At 54.5% G+C, this 16,980-nt stretch overlaps 1 protein-coding gene across 2 annotated transcripts in view; it reads right to left on the reverse strand.

The window, feature by feature from the left end:
* STEAP3 (STEAP3 metalloreductase) overlaps window positions 1–16,334 on the reverse strand; it is a 44,727-nt gene extending 28,393 nt beyond the window's left edge. The window contains exon 1 of one of the 2 annotated variants that reach the window (XM_030326139.1): window positions 16,274–16,334. Coding sequence is in view for 1 of the 2 variants with exons in the window: in XM_030326138.1 (XP_030181998.1) it covers window positions 9,412–9,433 (22 nt within the window). In the remaining variant the exon portion in view is untranslated. Of the gene's footprint in view, window positions 1–9,411; window positions 9,667–16,273 lie in introns of those variants that run through there. The other variant, XM_030326138.1, reaches the window with a different exon arrangement.
* Window positions 16,335–16,980: the final 646 nt, after the last annotated feature.

The following is a 16,980-nucleotide window of genomic DNA, read 5'->3' on the forward strand; positions in this document are numbered from 1 at the left end:
ACTGAGCCACCCAGGTGCCCCTCGGAGTCAGCTTTTCTGGCCGATGCGTGTGCTCGCGTGTGCGTGTGTGCACGTGGGCTTGTGTGTGGACTGTTCTCTGAGGTGCTTCGTGGGCTGTGGTCGCCTCTCGGCACTCTGCCCTCCCGGTGCCCAGCACAAAGTCTGCTGCAGGCGTGAAGGCCGGCCAAGGTAGGTCAGGTGGCAGCAGGCCTAGAGGCCCCAGGGGTCCAGCGCAGCCCCTGCTGCCTGTCCATGTGGCCCAAAGGTAAGAGAGTGAGTGACTAATCCTGGCTGGGTCCTGGCTCCTGGGTTGTTCTATTTACAGATCTGGAGGAGGGAGGAGGGAGGAGGGAGGAGGGAGGAGGGAGGAGGGAGGAGGGAGGAGGGAGGGGATCAAATTACAGCTGGAGTGGGGGTGGCAGGCTGGGGTCCCCCAGGTGGCACACAGGCCTGCCCACCTGCCCCCCCACCCCCACCCCCGGACCGAGCTGCGGACAAAACACAAAAGGGCACTGAGGCTCAGCTGTGCGGGAACTGGCACAAACCACGGGTCCCAAACACTCTGGGTGTTTGCCCAGGCTTGCCTGGTTCCTCCCACTTCCCGGCAAGGTCATGACTGGGCTGTATTTGTGGCTGGGAGCCATGCGGGCTCCCCTGCCCCCTCCTGCCCACTGTCAGGCAGGTCACTAATGGTAGCCAGTCATGACGCGGGCAGCCAGCCCTACAGCTTTTTCTGGGTGGCCAGCGACCAACCTTTCAGGCTCAAGTGGCTAGGGCAGTCCACGGCCACAAAGGGGTCAGGGTGGCGTCAGATGTGGTGGGGGGTGGGGAGGCTGGCTGAGGCACCCTTGCAGCTGGATGGAGGCAGGGTGCCTTCCACCCCTTCCTGTGCAGAGGTAGGCTTGAGCTAACGTTTCTGGCCCTGGCTGGCCCTGGGCACGAGAGAGGGCTATGGCACAGCTCTCGCCCTCAAGCGGCCCACAGTTATCTTCAAACTTGGTTTAAATTTTATCTGGTCGGTAAAATTAAATTTGGGATGCATTCCTATCACCGCTTTTTACTTATAAGTTAAATACATTTAAAATGTTATCATTTGTGCTGACAAATCGTCATGAGGAACACAAAAAGATGCTGAACGTCATTAGCTCCCAGGGAAACACAAATTAAAACCCTTTGGGGCGCCTGGGTGGCTCAGTCGGTTAAGCACCCGACTTCGGCTCAGGTCATGATCTTGTGGTTCGAGCCCCGCGTCGGGCTCTGTGCTGACAGCTCAGAGCCTGGAACCTGCTTCAGATTCTGTGTCTCCCTCTCTTTCTGCCCCTCCCCTGCTTGCGCTCTTGATCTCTCAAAAATAAACAAACATTAAAAAACAAACAAACAAAAAAACCACGAGACGCCACCATACACCCACCCGGACGGCTTAGTCAAAAAACAAGACGGAGAGAGTAAGCGTTGGTGAGGATCTCGAAGTTCTAGAAACCGCCTCCAGTGTTGACGTAATAAGAATATAAAATGTGGATGCGATTCCACTCCTAGGTGTATACCCGGGAGAAGTGAAAACCCACAAAAATGTGTATGCCAAGATTCCTGGTACTCACAATACCCCAAATGATGAAACAACCCAACGTCCATCAACTGGTGGCAGGATAAATAAAACGTACTCTATCCACACGATGGAGTATTATTCAGCAACAAAAAGCAGTAAAGTCCTGATACAGGCTACAACACGCTGGATCTTGGAAACGCTATGTTAAATGAAAGAAGCCAGTCACAAAAAGGCCGCTCGTATGACTCTCCACTTATGTGAAATGTCTAGACTGGGCAAGTCCATAAAGACAGAAAGTGGATTAATGGTTGCCAGGAAAAGGGCTGGGGTGGGGGGTGGGAGAAATGTTAAGTGACTGCTCATTGGTACAGGGTTTCTTTTTCAAGTGATAAAACTATTCTATTTTTTTTTAACATTTATTCATTTTTGAGAGACAGAGACACAGCGTGAGGGGGGAGGGGCAGAGAGAGAGGGAGACACAGAATTCGGAGCAGGCTCCAGGCTCTGAGCCGTCAGCACAGAGCCCCACGCAGGGCTTGAACTCACAAACCGCGAGATCATGACGTGAGCCGAAGTCGGACGCTTAACCTACTGAGCCACACAGGTGCCCTGAAACTATTTTCTTAGAATTTATTTATTCATACTTGAGAAAGAGAGAGAGAGAATCCCAGGCAGGCTTTGCATGGTCAGCGTGGAGCCAATGCGGAGCTCGAACTCAACGAATCAGGAGATCATGATCTGAGCTGAAATCAAGAGCAGATTAACCAACTGAGCCACCCGGGCGCCCCAGTGATGCAACTATTCTAAAATGGATGGTGGCGAAAGTTATACAGCTCTGAGAATATATCAAAAACCACTGGGTTGTATACTTTAAATGGGTGAGTTGTATGGTATGTGAATTGTAGCTCAATTATGTCGTTATAAAAAAAAAAGAGAGAGAGAAATTGAGGGGCACCTGGGTGGCTTGGTCGGTTGAGCGTCTGACTCTTGGTTTCAACTCAGGCCACAATCTCGAGGTTTGTGGGTTCGAGCCCCACCCCGGGCTCTGCACTGACAGTGTGGTTCCTGCTTGGGATTCTGTCTCCCTCTCTCTCAAAATAACTAACTTCAAAATACATACACAAAAAAAAGAAGTGGAGATAGCACAGCCTGTTACTGAGGTGCGTGAACCAAGAGTACACTTGCCTTGGGTGAGAGTCCAAGGGCTTCTCATGAACTCAATGCGTGGATTCTGTGACATTGGCATCGGCGGCTCTAAGTTATTCCCTAGTTGTTTCCCACATATCTGAGTTCCTACGCCCCACGGCCTCTAGAAAAGTGAGGCTTATGTAGTCAGCGCTATTAATTATTGTTGTGGGGGAGATGGCACCATGGGCTAGTCCACTTAGCTTCCGAGTGGCTTCCGCTCACGCAGCTGGTTCTCTGCACTCCGTGCCATGCAAGCAGACGGCCAGTCAGGGTCACAGTGCGTGGCGTGCAAGGAGGGTGCTGAGGTACGAGGCCCACCCTTCTGGCCCCCAGGATGGGTCAACGAGCAAGGCAGATGTGCTCCAATGAGAGGGGCAGGGAAGCATCACCTGCTACTCTGCCAAACGACAGAGGGTTTACAGAAGGGCACACAGCTGGAAACTAGCACAGAGCTGCTAATCTCCTAGCACGAGGTCTCATCCGTTCCCCCAGACTCATCCCCTCCTTAATTAGGCAGAGGATCAGCCCCCGAGAGCCATCGTGGGCACTGGGAGCTTGTCCAGCCAGGCTAGGCTGCCTCCCCTGAGTGCAGCCATTAGATCGTCGGTTCAGGAAAACATCTGGGTGTTCCGGATTTACTCAGAATCAGTCAACGTAGTCAACTGCAAGGTAGGCCGGCAAGAACACAGGCGTGGAGGCGGCTGGGGTCATATTTCAGCCCCTGCCACTGATTAGCTAGGCGGCCTCGACGAGTCATGTTACCTGAGCCTCAGTTTCCTCATCTGCACATGTTACCCATTTGAATGAGTTGTAGTAAAGATCATGGGGGACAAGCGAAGTGCCACAACGTGAGCCTGTTAAATTCACTCACTCTTCATTTTGTTCCTCTCTACCTAGGATTTTTAAAAACCTTTTGTCTGTGTCAAGCAGAAATAGACGCACCTAAGTCAATACGTGGCGTTCTCTGCTGAATGGAAACATTTACTCTGTAATTTTCTAAAAATGTGCCCTGAGATGACGGCCTGGAGGTTGTGCACACATTTCGCACCAAGGCAAACTGCAGGGAGAGACTGGCTGCTCTTTGGGGCTCAGGGAGTGGAAGAAGAGTGGGCAGCAGAACACGGACAGGGGGGCAGCAGGGAGAGGTTGGTGGTCAGGAGTGAGGCACCAGTGTGGTTTGGGACTGGCCCCTTGAGCTCTCTGGGGACCGCTAGTCCAACATCCAGCTCCCTGCAAGGGACGGTCCTTGTGCCACTGGTGTCCCCAAGCCACCCTCCCTCACCAGGATCCCCAGCTCCTGGATCAAACCTGCACAGGCTGCCTCTCTGCCTCCACACCCCTGAGAGTAGCCCTTTCCCGCTGACGGTATTGCTCTCTTTCCCGTCTCTCTTCTCCCCGGGCTCTCAGCTCCTCGGGGTTGGGAATGGAGTCAGACTCACTTTTGTAACCCCAGCAATTAGCCCAGGGCCAGGCACAAATGAGGTCACACCCGAGCTGCACCTGGGTCATCTGGAGGGCTTGTTAAAACAAACCGCTGGGAGGGGCGCCTGGCGGGGGCTCAGTCGGTTGAGCGTCCGACTTCGGCTCAGGTCACGATCTCTAAGGTTGGTGAGTTCGAGCCCCGCATCTGGCTCTGTTGCTGACAGCTAGGAGCCTGGAGCCTGCCTTGGATTCTGTGTCTCCCTCCCTCCCTCTCTCTCTCTCTCTCTCTCTCTCTCTCTCTGTCCCTTCTGCACTCGTGTTCTATCTCTCTCACTTTCAAAAATAAATAATAAAACATTAAAAAAATTAAAAAACAACACAAAACATACTGCTGGGCTCCATCCCCAGAATTTCTGCTGCGGATGCTCCCAGGACCACACTTTGAAGACCACTTCAGAAGATGAGCATAAAAGGGGCTGCGCAAGGGGTGAACCACTCCAGATGTGACTTTTTTCCTGGGTTGTTAAAGTCAGGCCCAGCCCTTAGCCTGCCTCCTCCCCTAAGTCCTCCCTGTCCCCTGGGACCCCTAGTATCAGTGCTCTCTCCCCATGCTCCTCTCAGCCATGGGAGGCAGGTGCATGTGCTCCAATCCCCTGACCCGCCCAGAGCTGGGTCCTTCCAGCGGAAAGGGGATCAGGGCCGTGGCAACATTGCTCCCAGAGCCAGTGGGGCAGACTCTCCACAAGGTGCTCTCAGGGCCTCTCCCCTCCCGCACGTGGGTCATCAGGCCCATTGCGGGCTGAGGGAGAAGAGAGGGGTACCACTGGGCAACTACACAGATCCTGGGCGACCCAGGAGCTCCCCGACACCCTGACTGGAGACGTCTTCCGGGAGGACTGAGTTTTCTGGATAGCCAAGAACTCAGATGGCCTGACTTCATACCCAGGGCTCGTCCACTACCACAATTTGACAGGTGGGCCAGGAAGAAGTGTTCACTGGACCGGTTCATTACCACCCGCTGCCAGCACATAGGCAGGAAGGTGGTCAGCGCTGGTTGGCAGGGGGAAGGGGGAAGTCCCCACGGTCAGCACCAAGGCCAGGGTCTTGACGCAGGGAAAATGGTAAGCCCTTAGGTTCCCATGCTACACGACCCCCCGGGGGGCACCACCAACGTTGTAATCCCCATAAACAGTAACCTCTACAGTTGTGCAGTGCACATCCTGTGCAGTTTGATGCAATGGTCCTACCAATCCTAGTCTGCAAAATGGTTTGTTATTCCCTGAATACCTACTGCGTGCCCATGAGGTGTTCTGGCAGGAGGCCAGAAGATGGTCTAGCCTCTTGGGGCAATCAGGGGAAAAGCCAGCTACATCCTACGGTGAGGAGAAAAGTGCTTTCATGAGGGCATGCCCAGGCACTGGGGGAGCCAGGGAGTGGCTTATCTCTGCCCAGTGAGGTCAGGGCGCTGGCATACGGGGGCAGCCAGCTCCCTGAGGGCTGGTTAATCCAGCCAGGCTGGAGGCTATCAGGCGGCGGCTGCTGAATCTGCAAGCCTCAGCGTCTGGGGTTGGGTGGCTTCTTGCTTTCCAGGGACACCTGCAGCTGCAATCCCTGGGGCCAGAGGGGTCCCTTGTGGTCTGTGGCCACCCCAACCCCCTCCCCTCGCCATTGTGTGGGTTGGCAGAATTAGAGATCAGAGCCCCCGATTACTGGGCAGAAGGAGGTGTGGAGGCAGGGAAAGGGGCAGAAGCAGCCAAGGCAAATAAGGGCAGCTCCAGGGGCTTCTGCCAAGGAGCTCAGCCTGCCTCCCTGGCCTGGTTCCTGAGTTTGGTTGGGGATGCACGCTTCCCCAGCTGATGGGCCACTTTTTCAAAGAAGCTTCTGAGAGGCACTGACTTCCAGTAGCATCTTTCTCTGGGCTCCTAAGGGCACTGGAAGTCAGCCTCTGCTCTCCAAATGCTCTCTGTGGGGCGGGTCATGCAATTAGTCCCCCACCCGTCCCCCCACCATGGGCTGGCTCCAGGCAGATCTCTGACTTTGCCAAGAATCCCTGAGAGCTCAAAAAGCTGGTCCAGGCAGCCCTGGGAGACGTCCCGGCTTCCTCCCGGATCCTAGGGGATCTTGAACTCTGGGACGCACTTTGCATCTGGCACTGTCACCCCACTACAATAGGGGTCACTTCTTACTCGTTTCTGTGTCTCTAGCACCTAGACTGGGGACTGGCACCGACTAGGTGCTCAGTTAATGTCTGCAGCTTGAATGACTTCACTGCTAGTTTCTGTGCCTGAAGGCAGAGTGTATCTAAGAGTCTTGGCCGTTCTCAGAACCTAGCGGGCCCTCCCATACCCCGGGGTGATTAAATACTACCATAATTTCTAATCCCTACCACAGCCTGGTCAGGTTGTCAGACCTGGCCAGGCATTTCACTCTTTGATAAACTTAATCACACAGAAGACTTATTAGGCACAGAGGGGTTTAAACCCAACGAGACTCACGCAGCTCTGGCCAAAGTGGAAAACCAAACACCAGATGTGAGCCAGAGCGGGGAACAGCCTGGTATGTGGGTACCCATGAAAAAGGGCTTCAGGGATGCTGGGTCAGCGGTTCCAGGGCCTCTGGGCTTCTGACCCAGCAGGGAACAACCATTCGGAATAGTCTGCCCAGTCTGCATGAGGCAGGGGTGTCCAGGGGCAGGTGAGGCCCAGATTTAATCTTTTTGCCTGGAAAGCCCCTTCCCTCCAAATGACAAAATTCAAGGTCTGGCAGATACAATGGTGGGTACTTTCCCTTAGGAGTAGAGGGTGATGGGGTCCCTGACCACCCCTCCCCATGTGCTAATGTGGATAGTAAAACGATGGGAATGCAAGCTGGTGCAGCCACTCTGGAAAACAGTATGGAGGTTCCTCAAAAAACTAAAAATAGAACTACCCTATGACCCAGCAACTGCACCACTAGGTATTTATCCAAGGGATATAGGCGTATTGTTTCAAAAGGGTACATACACCCCCATGTTTATAGCAGCACTATCGACAAGAGCCAAAGTATGGGAAGAGCCCAAATGTCCCTCGGTGGATGAATGGATAAAGAAGATGTGGTATACACACACACACACACACACACACACTGGCGTATTACTCGGCAATCAAAAAGAATGAAATCTTGCCATTTGCAACGACGTGGATGGAACTGGAGGGTATTATGCTGAGTGAAATGAGTCAGTCAGAGAAAGACAAAAATCATATGACTTCACTCACATGAGGACTTTAAGAGACAGAACAGATGAACATAAGGGAAGGGAAACAAAAATAATATAAAAACAAGGAGAGAGACAAAACAGAAGAGACTCTTAAATATGGAGAACAAACAGAGGCTTACTGGAGGGGGTGTGGGAGGGGGGATGGGCTAAATGGGGAAGGGGCACTAAGGAATCTACTCCTGAAATCATTGTTGCACTAGATGCTAACTAATTTGGATATAAATTTAAAAAACATTTAAAAAAATGACAAAAAATGTTGATAGTAAAACTAATATAATTCATATTGAAATTCCCAGTCTGGTGAAATGAACAACAGCTTCTGTAAAACCTTTCCCATTTTATGAATCTGAAATAACAATCTAAGTATTGTTATGCAATACTTGCTATGCAAATAGAAGCAGCTTAAAGGAAGTCTTCTAGTTCCCTCTTCCCTCCACATGATTGCCCCTAAAGTCACATCGTGTAGAAATTCCGGGCTTCCCCAGGGCTGTGAGGTCCACCCTATTACAGGGGCAGTGGGACAGACACAGCCCAGCACCTCGCAAGGGCCTGGCACGTGGCACATTTGCAATAATCAGGCGTCAAATGAACAGCAGACATTGGGAGGTGTGGCCAGACTCACAGTGCGGAGAGATGCTGACAGCGGACTTGCACCCTCGGGGTCTGGCCTGCGGAAGGCTATCATCACTTCCATTTTGCAGATGAGAAAACTGAGGTCCAGTTAAGACTTCCTTAAGGTCCCAGAGTTGGCTCTTGCCTGAGTCCCAGCTAGTCCCTGCATTCAAGCTGCCTCCTGGGTGGTGAGGGCGGGCAGCTCGTGCTGGGGCATGAATAATAGCCAGTCACCTGGTCTGCATGGGGCTCTGGGGTGGTCTGCTCCCTTCCTCCCGCCTTTCTGTCTGCCCTGCTGGGCTGCCCAGACTCACACTTTCCAGCCTCTCATTCTCAGCTGTTTCTGCAAATCCGGGGCTGCCCTCTATCCTGGATTCCAAACCACCACAGCACGGGTCCCAGGCCCTCCGTCTCCCTCTCCCTGAGGGGTCTGAGAGGCAAGAAGGAGGCTCCACCCAGGCACTCACCCCAGACCCCTCACAGCTGACCTCAGCGGGGACAGGACAGAGGAGGCCAGTCTCAAATCCGGGTTTAAAAGCTGGGTTAGAGCCGCACACGTCTTAATTGGTACATTTCTATTTTCTCTGTGGGCATTTTTCCTTGCTGATGGACTCTTACAAACATTTTACTGTTGTATTTCTTGCACTACTGCCTGGAATCGTTATTTCGACATCATAAAAAAATCATTGTATTTTTAAAAGAAAGACTGAGAATTCCTACAAAAGAGAATACAAAAAGCTTGGGCAGACACACACACACACACACACACAGGCCCATCCACACACAAATATATCTACGTGCAAGTTTAGGCGGACAGGAAAAAGAGGTTTCTCGCCATACCGCTTTGCAAAGTAGAAGTGAATGAATAATTGATAGGGCTTTTTCCAAACATCTAGATTTTTTAAAATTATTCTAGAAAAATCCGGTTCGATTACTTAGAGCCGCAGTTCTGTGCTAAACCAACCCAGAAATGGTTACCAATAAGTAAAATTTACGATTCCCACTGAGCCAGCCTTCCACGGAATTGCATCATAAACACGAACATCTTTGTTTTGACCCGCCAGAGTCCACAAAGCCGCCGCTCTCACTAACTGAAGGCACTGTCTGATCCACCCTCGAGCCCTTTACTGAGTAACGTTCCTGACTTCACGTACCGATGACAGTATTTCCCACTTTCTTTTGGCAAGAACTTCATCCATCTCACCGCACTCACCCTTCGCCGCCAGTTGCAAATGAGCGGTGCCTGAACCGAGGTCACGAAGCTTTAGTTCTTCTGACTCCCCGAGATACTGGGGCACCCGTAAGCGGGCCAGGGGTTGGTGGTGCCGGTGGGAGAGGCCCACGCGCCACCCGCGCCACCCTGGATCTGTGCCCTAACCAGACTTACCAACAACGGGCTGATGCGACATTTGGCCAATGCCAGTGTCTGACGCATGAGTCCCTTGATGGCCCCACGGGGATCCAGGCCACAGCTTCTTGCTTGGTCCCCCTCCGGTGTGCGGGCAGCCTGACTCTGTCTTGGAAGTCAGGGCTCAGGCTGACCCTCACAGGCGAGGGACCTGCCGGGCTTGGACAGCTGTGCTGCTGCCCCCCTCAGCCTACACACCAGCTCCTGGCCACAGGGACTGGCCGGGGAGTGGTGACTGATGCTTGGTTACAGAGCGCGCTGGGAGAGAGCAGTTCTGGTTGATACTTCCTGTTTGGGGAGGAAACCTCACTGGTAATAATTAGTGGCTCAGACTGCAGCGTCTCTGCCACAGGAACTGAGGCAGGACAGCCAGCAGAGCCCAGGATGCATAAAATGAATAAATGTCATCCAATGCAGGGTGGGCCACCTCCGTGTGTGTGTGTGTGTGTGTGAGAGAGAGTGGGAGACAAAGAGAGAGAAAAAGAGAGAGAGAGAGAAAGAGAGAGAGAGATAAAGAGAGAGAGAGAGAAAGAGAAAGAGAAAGAGATAGAGAAAGAGAGAGAGAAAGAGAAAGAGAAAGAGAAAGAGAAAGAGAAAGAGAGGTGCGTTTATTCTTCGGATTACAAAGCCAAACATAATGGCTGCAGAAAGTGGCAATTTATCAATTGCTGTGGGGGTAATTTATTGCAATCACTGCAGCTGTCCTTGGCTTGTGATGGTTTTCTCAGCATTTTGTGCCAACAAAGACTTCATGGTCGCCTTTATTTGCCTGTCGGTACCCACAGTGTGGAGAAAGACAGACGGAAGGACCCACAGACAGGAGACAGTATTGTCCCGAGGGTAAAGCAGGGATGCGTGCGTGCCTTCCTGCCGCTGGTGGCTTTTCTAGTGACCCTGGGGGCCAGGCTGACGGCACACACGGAGGTCAGAGGTTTCGAGGCTTTTTTTTTATCATTGACATTAATGATGCCAAGCCCAGTCTTAGGACAAGTATATGCAACTGCTTCCAACTTGTTTGAAAACTGGTGACCTTGGAAAACAGGAGCTTTGAGTCACCCTGGGCATTTGGATAACCAGAATATGCACGGCCGGGCCCCGGGCGGGTTTATTCTCTTATTACAAGCCCAACAGCGCTTGCATGGCCATCTGACTGCTATGGCCCAGTGCCTTGTCTCCTCTACCAGAAACCTCCTGTGGGCAGGGGTATTCCTGAATCTCCCAAGTCCAGCGTCGGCCAGTGCACACCGACAGACTTCCCTTGCCTTAGCTCACTTTTCATTCCCTTCTTTCTGGTCTCTGCCACCCACCCCCCCACTTCTGCCAAAGCTTATTACCTCCACCTTACATCTTGACATCCTGTCCAGCCAAATCCCCCTTCCTTGGGGACTGAGGACGCCTCCCAGCCCCCATAGCCCCTCAACTGTCTCTCCCGGCTCTGCGTTCACAGAGGATCTAGGTAGACAGACCTAGGTGTGAATTCAGGTTCAGCTGCGTAAGCAGTGTGACGTTGGGCAGGTTCCTTTCCTTCTCTGTTCTGATGATTAAGCAAAACAGTGAAAATGAAAGCCCCTGAACCCACATCTCAGGACGGCTTTGGTTTACACGTTTCCTGTGTTTTGCTGTGGACCGTTCACTGCATGCTGTCCTGGAATCTTCTCCCTCTGCTGCCTGGTGGTGCTGTGTATTGTCACTCAGCTTCCCACTTAGACTGTGAGCTCTCCAAAGGGCAGAGACCTGGTGTCCCACACCCCTGTGCATCCACACCGCCCTGCTCGTGGTAATTCTGCCGTGAGGCCCGTAGATGCCTGTTGGGCCGACGGGGGCTCAGGCAGTGTTCTCAAACGGTAGTGAACACGGATTGGGGTCGTAGTGAACACGGGATGGCGGGGGAGCTTAGGCTGCAGATTTCCAGGCAGTCCCAGAGGGCCCCTCTCACCCCCCCACCCCCACCCCTGCCCCGATTCATACTTCGGGCGGGCTCAGCACTCTCTGTCCCTATCACAGCTTCTGGGTGGTCTCTGATCCCTTTGAGGAAGCTGTACTGTCAGGAACTCACACTTTCTTCGGAAAGCAAACCCCCCAGCTGTGAGTGGACAGGAGCACGCCCCCTGTTCCCACAGGGGTCCAGGTCAGCTGTGGTTCCCGGTCTCCTGGGGTTTTAGTGAGCCCTCAGCTGTGCCCTGAGTTCCCCCTCCCCCTTCGCCACACACAGCCATGCTAGATTAGAACATCCAAGAAGAACTGTAGCAAAGGTTACAGGAGGACGACAGGCCCAAGAGGCAATACACAACAGAGCGTTGTCAGCCTTCCAATCCAGGAACACCGCGAGGGCAGGGCTTTCCTGGCTAGAAGTTCCCAACCCCCCACACAATCCTTGGCGGCCCCGCCCAGCACCGGCCTGTTTCCTTCCCTTCCAGGGCCAGCCACTACCTTATTTCTGGCCACCCTGCAGCCATCTGGTCTTAAAAAAGCGCCTGGTCTTAACCTCTTGTGGCCGCCCAGCCCTGCACCCAGGTTTTTTGTGGCTGACTCACAGGGCAGTGGTGATCGACTCCCCCACCCTGCCCACTGTATCCCACGTACAGGCCTGGCTGGTCACCCAGTCCCCGCACAGGCCCCTCGGATTCCAAACGGCCCACCCTCCTGACGCCGCAGGCCACCCCATCTTTGCGCAGACTCCACCTATAGGGCCCGTGTCCCAGCCAACACCTTCCCGCTGTGTGCCTGCATGATTCACCTTCAGAGAGAACCTCACCCGGACCGCAGGGCATACTGTCACCTCCCAAGCCCACCAGTAAAATCACAAGCCTGCCTTCCCCACGGGCCTGATGGCCACACCACAAGCATCGGGGGTGACAGCACCAGGAAGGGTCAGCCACCACAGACCCCAGCACGCCGGCTTTGGGACACCGCTGTCTTCCCTGGGAACTGAGATGGCCCGTTTGCCAGCCCCCAAATTCCTTCACGTTTACCCGTGATTGATTTTATTATACTCTTGGGGCTCTGTTTTTCAGTTTAAACATCCGAGCTATCCTAATCTGATAGCTCTAGAAAGCTTAGGAACGTGTGCTTCCATCCCACCTGGCTCTCATTAAGCGGAAGGGTGAGGTAGGAAGAAGTTGGTGCCTGATTGCAGGACAATTAGTGCCCACCTGTTGCACATTCTGCCAGGTGACTGTGGTGATTTACAAGCACGGACTGATTGGGAAGAGCCGAGCAGCAGGTAATTCTCCGGTGATAGGGTTCCACACCCCAGGGGGAACCTGGGGGGTTCTGCCCAGGGGGTTGAAGTGACAATACAGGCCTTTTTGATCCTGCATAAGTTAGCAGTGGCTGCGCCCGCCCGCCCTCTGCCGTCTCTGGTTTTGGATCCTGGCTCTCATTAGCTGTGGGACCTGGGACTCAATGATGCTGAGCCCCCTCACTTCTAATTGGAAATATGGGGGGAGGGGGGCGCCTGGGTGGCTCGGTTGGTTAAGCATATGTCTCTTGATTTCGGCTCAGGTCATGATCTCAGTTTGTGAGTTCGAGCCCCACACTGGGCTCTGCGCTGACAGTGCAGAGCCTGCTTGGGATTCTCTCTCCCCCCTCTCCCTCTCCCCCTACCCTGCTCATGCTCTCTCTCTCTCTCTCTCTCTCAAAATAAATAAAAACTTAAAACACAAAGAAGTGGAGAGTGTGGGGTTTTGCTGGGTTAGAAATGACCATGGACACTCATCCCACCAGAAGTGGGACTCAGTCTTGAGGACCTGGCACCAAGACGGTGCTCAGTACCCTTTGTTGAGTGAATAAATGATGAGGCAGAATTTGGACAAGCAGATATAGTTAGTAGTCTCTCAAGTTTGGGATAGAAAGAACGGATTGGAGTCTCGTGTTTAACTTGGGAAAGTTACATCTATCTCCTTAAGAGACTCTAAGGTTCAAATGTGCTTATGGATATGTCACGCTTGGGGCCTGACAGGTGGGGAACTGAATGTTCAGTGATGATGACTGTCATTTCAGGTGTAATCCAAGCAGTGCCCATGGCATGCCAAGGATGTGAAGGGCTGGTCTGTAGATGTCTGGACAGGTCAGAAAGCTGGCGGGCCCAGATGCAGAGGGCAGCAGGAGGAAATGAGAGTTCTGTAGTCCAATGTTTGGAAACCACCTAGAGTGGTTTCCCCACGCCTTGGTTCCCCTCTCCAAGTTCTGGAACCTCCACAGCCTCCTGGATTTGGAACTGGGTTGGCAAGGACAGGATATGAGTGGGAAAAGAAGCACACCCCCCCCCTCCAACCCCCCCGGCAGGGAGGAAAGGAGCCAGCTTGGCTTTAGGTTTTAATGACTGCTTTGAAAGGCAAGCTTCCTGGTTTTAAAACAAGAGGCTCATCCTCAGTCCAGATGCTAGAAAGCAATTTCACGGAGTGCTCATCTTATGAAGCTTGGACCGCCCAGGCAAGGGAGACGTGGCCACCACACCAGTGGGGAGGGCAGGGAGGGGTAGACCCAGCCGCAGAGAGCCCAGACATCCCTGCAGACCCGGCTCCCCGGCTCCATCCCAACCTGCCTGAAAATCACCCCAGCCACTGAAATGTTCTTTTGCAGGCCGGTCAGAGAACGAAGCAGGAGGCACAGACTTTTCCTTCCAGTCTGGAAGACACTGGCCAGGACACTAAGCAGGGAGCCTCGAGGCCTGAGCCCTGCGGCCATCTCTGAAACATAGAAGAGGATGTGGAGGCCACTCTATGGGCTTTAGCTACCTTTTCTAGGGAACTGAGGGGGCTCGGACTAGAAGAGCAATGAGCCTAGAAGGTCTCCAGCTGATTAACACTCAAATCCTGGGGGAAGAGGGAAGGATCTGATATTTTTTGCACTCCTAAAACTCATCACTTCACACAACTAATCCCTCAGGCAGGTATTACTGTCACTGTCTTATAGAGATATCAAGTGCAGCGTCCCTTGGCAAGGTAGATGAAGAAGCAAGTGTGGAGAGCTGAGGACTTGGCCAAGGTCACATGGTGAAGAGCTGAGATTCAGACTCGGTTCCATCTGACTGCAAAGCCAAGGGCTCTCACTTACCGTGAGGCAGCTGAAGCTGCCTGACCCCCCCTTCCAGGGCTCAGGTGCGCAGCTTTGGACTATAGTCCTTAACTCTCACTGTTTAATTACCTGGAGCCCTGCCCAATACTCTGATAAGCACAAGGAGGGAAGGGCCAGGGGGCAAGGAAGGGAAATGAACTGAAGAGGGCACATCTGTGATCCCAGGGTGACCACAGGTCCTGGGGAGCTCAGCAGGCTTGGGACTGGCTGTCCAACCTCCTAGTAAACAGGTGGCCTGGAATGAGCTCTGGGCTGGCTCTGAGGTCACTCCAGGCCTTCCTCCCAGATTGCCTGGCTAAGGCCACCTGCCCGTCATTCAAAGCCTCCTTCAGGAAAGTTTCTATACCTCACTGATGCCCCCCTAAGTCCATTTCTCCATCAGACAATGATCAAGCACATGCTCCCAGCTGCCCCATCACCCCTCTCCCCATTCCCCCAGGCCACCGGGGATAGAGACAGGCACAGAGATGGGTAAGACGGTCTCAGTCCTCCAGGTGCTTCTGGCTGGGTGCAGGGTCATGCAGCCTCTGATTCAGTCCAGGTGGATGGGATCTAGGCATCTGTATTTTTAACAAACCATGCAGGTGGCTGAGGGGGCACACCCCTGTGAGACCCTTTTGGCCTTGTGGATATCCTGGACCCCATCACTGCATTTTTTGGGCTTCCACCTCTGAGAACATGGCCGGTCGGTCTCACTGGCAGGCTCTGGGCTTCTAAGTCCGATAAATCTGTGTACAAATCCCTATTTCTGCAACTTGCTACCTGCGTATCTTTGCCAAATAGCCATGCTTTCTGGGGCTCAGTTTCTCCATCTGTAACAAGATGACAGTCGTGCCTTCCTGGCCCGAGGATTAACTGGGACAGTGCATGCATAGCAAGCTGCCTGGCACAGATAAATGCACAATAAATGTCCGCTATTAATTATATCATCACTGCACTCTGATAGACAGAAATACTTCCCTGGGGCTATTTCCAGAACCCCACTTCCCAGAGTCTGTTTCAGAGGCGGCCCTGGACACCTGGGAGGCCTTTCGGTGCCCTCTGCCACGGCTTCTGCAGGACCTGCCTACATTTTCTCCGTGGTTTCCGCCTCTTGGGCCCCAAAGACATTAGCTCAGTGTACCTTTCATCTACCCAGAGCGCCCAAAGTTCCAACCACACCCCTGTGGGCAGCCTGCCCCCACATTTCGGGGAAATAGGCAGGAGAGTTGAGTTTCCCAGGCAAGAGCTCGTGGCCAGAGGCAGGCACTGGTCAGCCTGGCCCCTTCCAGTCCAAGGTCGGGCGCCCCGCCCCGGTCGGCCTGCTCCTCTGGGGCCGACAAGCGGCTGGGAGGCCTGGCGGGGAAGGTCCCGCCCACCGCTCCCCGCCCTTCCCTGAGACCCGCCGGCCGGAGCCTCGGGGACCGAGGACCCGAGCATTTGGCCGGTCCGCAAGGCTGCAACCCGGGTCCGGACGCGCGTTCTCCCTAGTCCCGCCCCGGGCAGGGCGTCCCCGGGCCCTGTCTCCCGGCACCGCGCACGCTGCTGGCGTCCCCAGGGAAGGCAGGCGCGCAGTGGAGGACCGGGGATCCGGGTTCTCTGTCGCCGGGCGCACGTGGCTCGGTCCCAGCGGCCCCGGTCGCCCGCAGACGCGTGGCGGCGCCCGGCTTTGGAGCGGCGGTGGCGCAGGGGTGCAGCGGGGGCAGCCGCCGGGGCGGGGTGGGGGGTCCCAGGCAGGGCGCAGCCCACAGCCCCGCGAAACGCGGCGGAGGGGGTCACTCACCAATCCGGCGCGCCGCTCGGAGCAGCGGCGGCGGCTGAAGGTCCGCGTTGGAGGCGGTGGCTCGGCCCAGAGGCTCCTCCCCTCCCGGCGCCCCGCCCGCCCCCGGGGCCGGACCTGCGGGGGAGGTGGCGGCCCGCCAGCCCGCCCCTGCTAATCAGCCTCCGCCGCCGCCCCCAGCAGCGCAATCGGGGAGCTGCAGGGTGCTCTGGCCCTGCAGCCGGGCGGCGGCACCCTACGACCCTCCGCCCCCGGGCCCGAAGTTCAGAGCCAGCCCGCCCCCTTCCTGATCTACTTCCCCTCCTCCCTGCCGGGGCTCAAGTGTGCAAAACTCCCGAGCCACCACTTAACCAGGACAATGAGGGCGCGGAGACCAGAGTGACTTCTGTGTCCCGCTTCCTTAATCGGAGGGACACCTCAAATCCATTACCATTTTATAACCGGGGGTGAGTGGTAGGTCGGGTTTGCACAGATGGTAAGAGACCAAAGTGTCAGGTTGGATCCTGCTTCCGTCATTTTTGCAGTGGAAGCAGGCAGTAGAGGCCCCTTCTCAGCAAGGCAGGCAGCATCCAGGCACAATGGTCCTGGCATTTCTCTGTCCCTGTCCACTCATTGGGCAGACTTTTGGTCCTTGCCCCTAGTCCTCAGGTTTCAAGGCCTGGGAGCTTGTGGAGGGCCCTTGGGAGGAGCTGCTGGGGACAATGGAGATT

The sequence above is a fragment of the Lynx canadensis genome, chromosome C1 (assembly GCF_007474595.2).
Source record: "Lynx canadensis isolate LIC74 chromosome C1, mLynCan4.pri.v2, whole genome shotgun sequence".
In the NCBI taxonomy this organism is placed as follows: Eukaryota; Metazoa; Chordata; class Mammalia; order Carnivora; family Felidae; genus Lynx; species Lynx canadensis.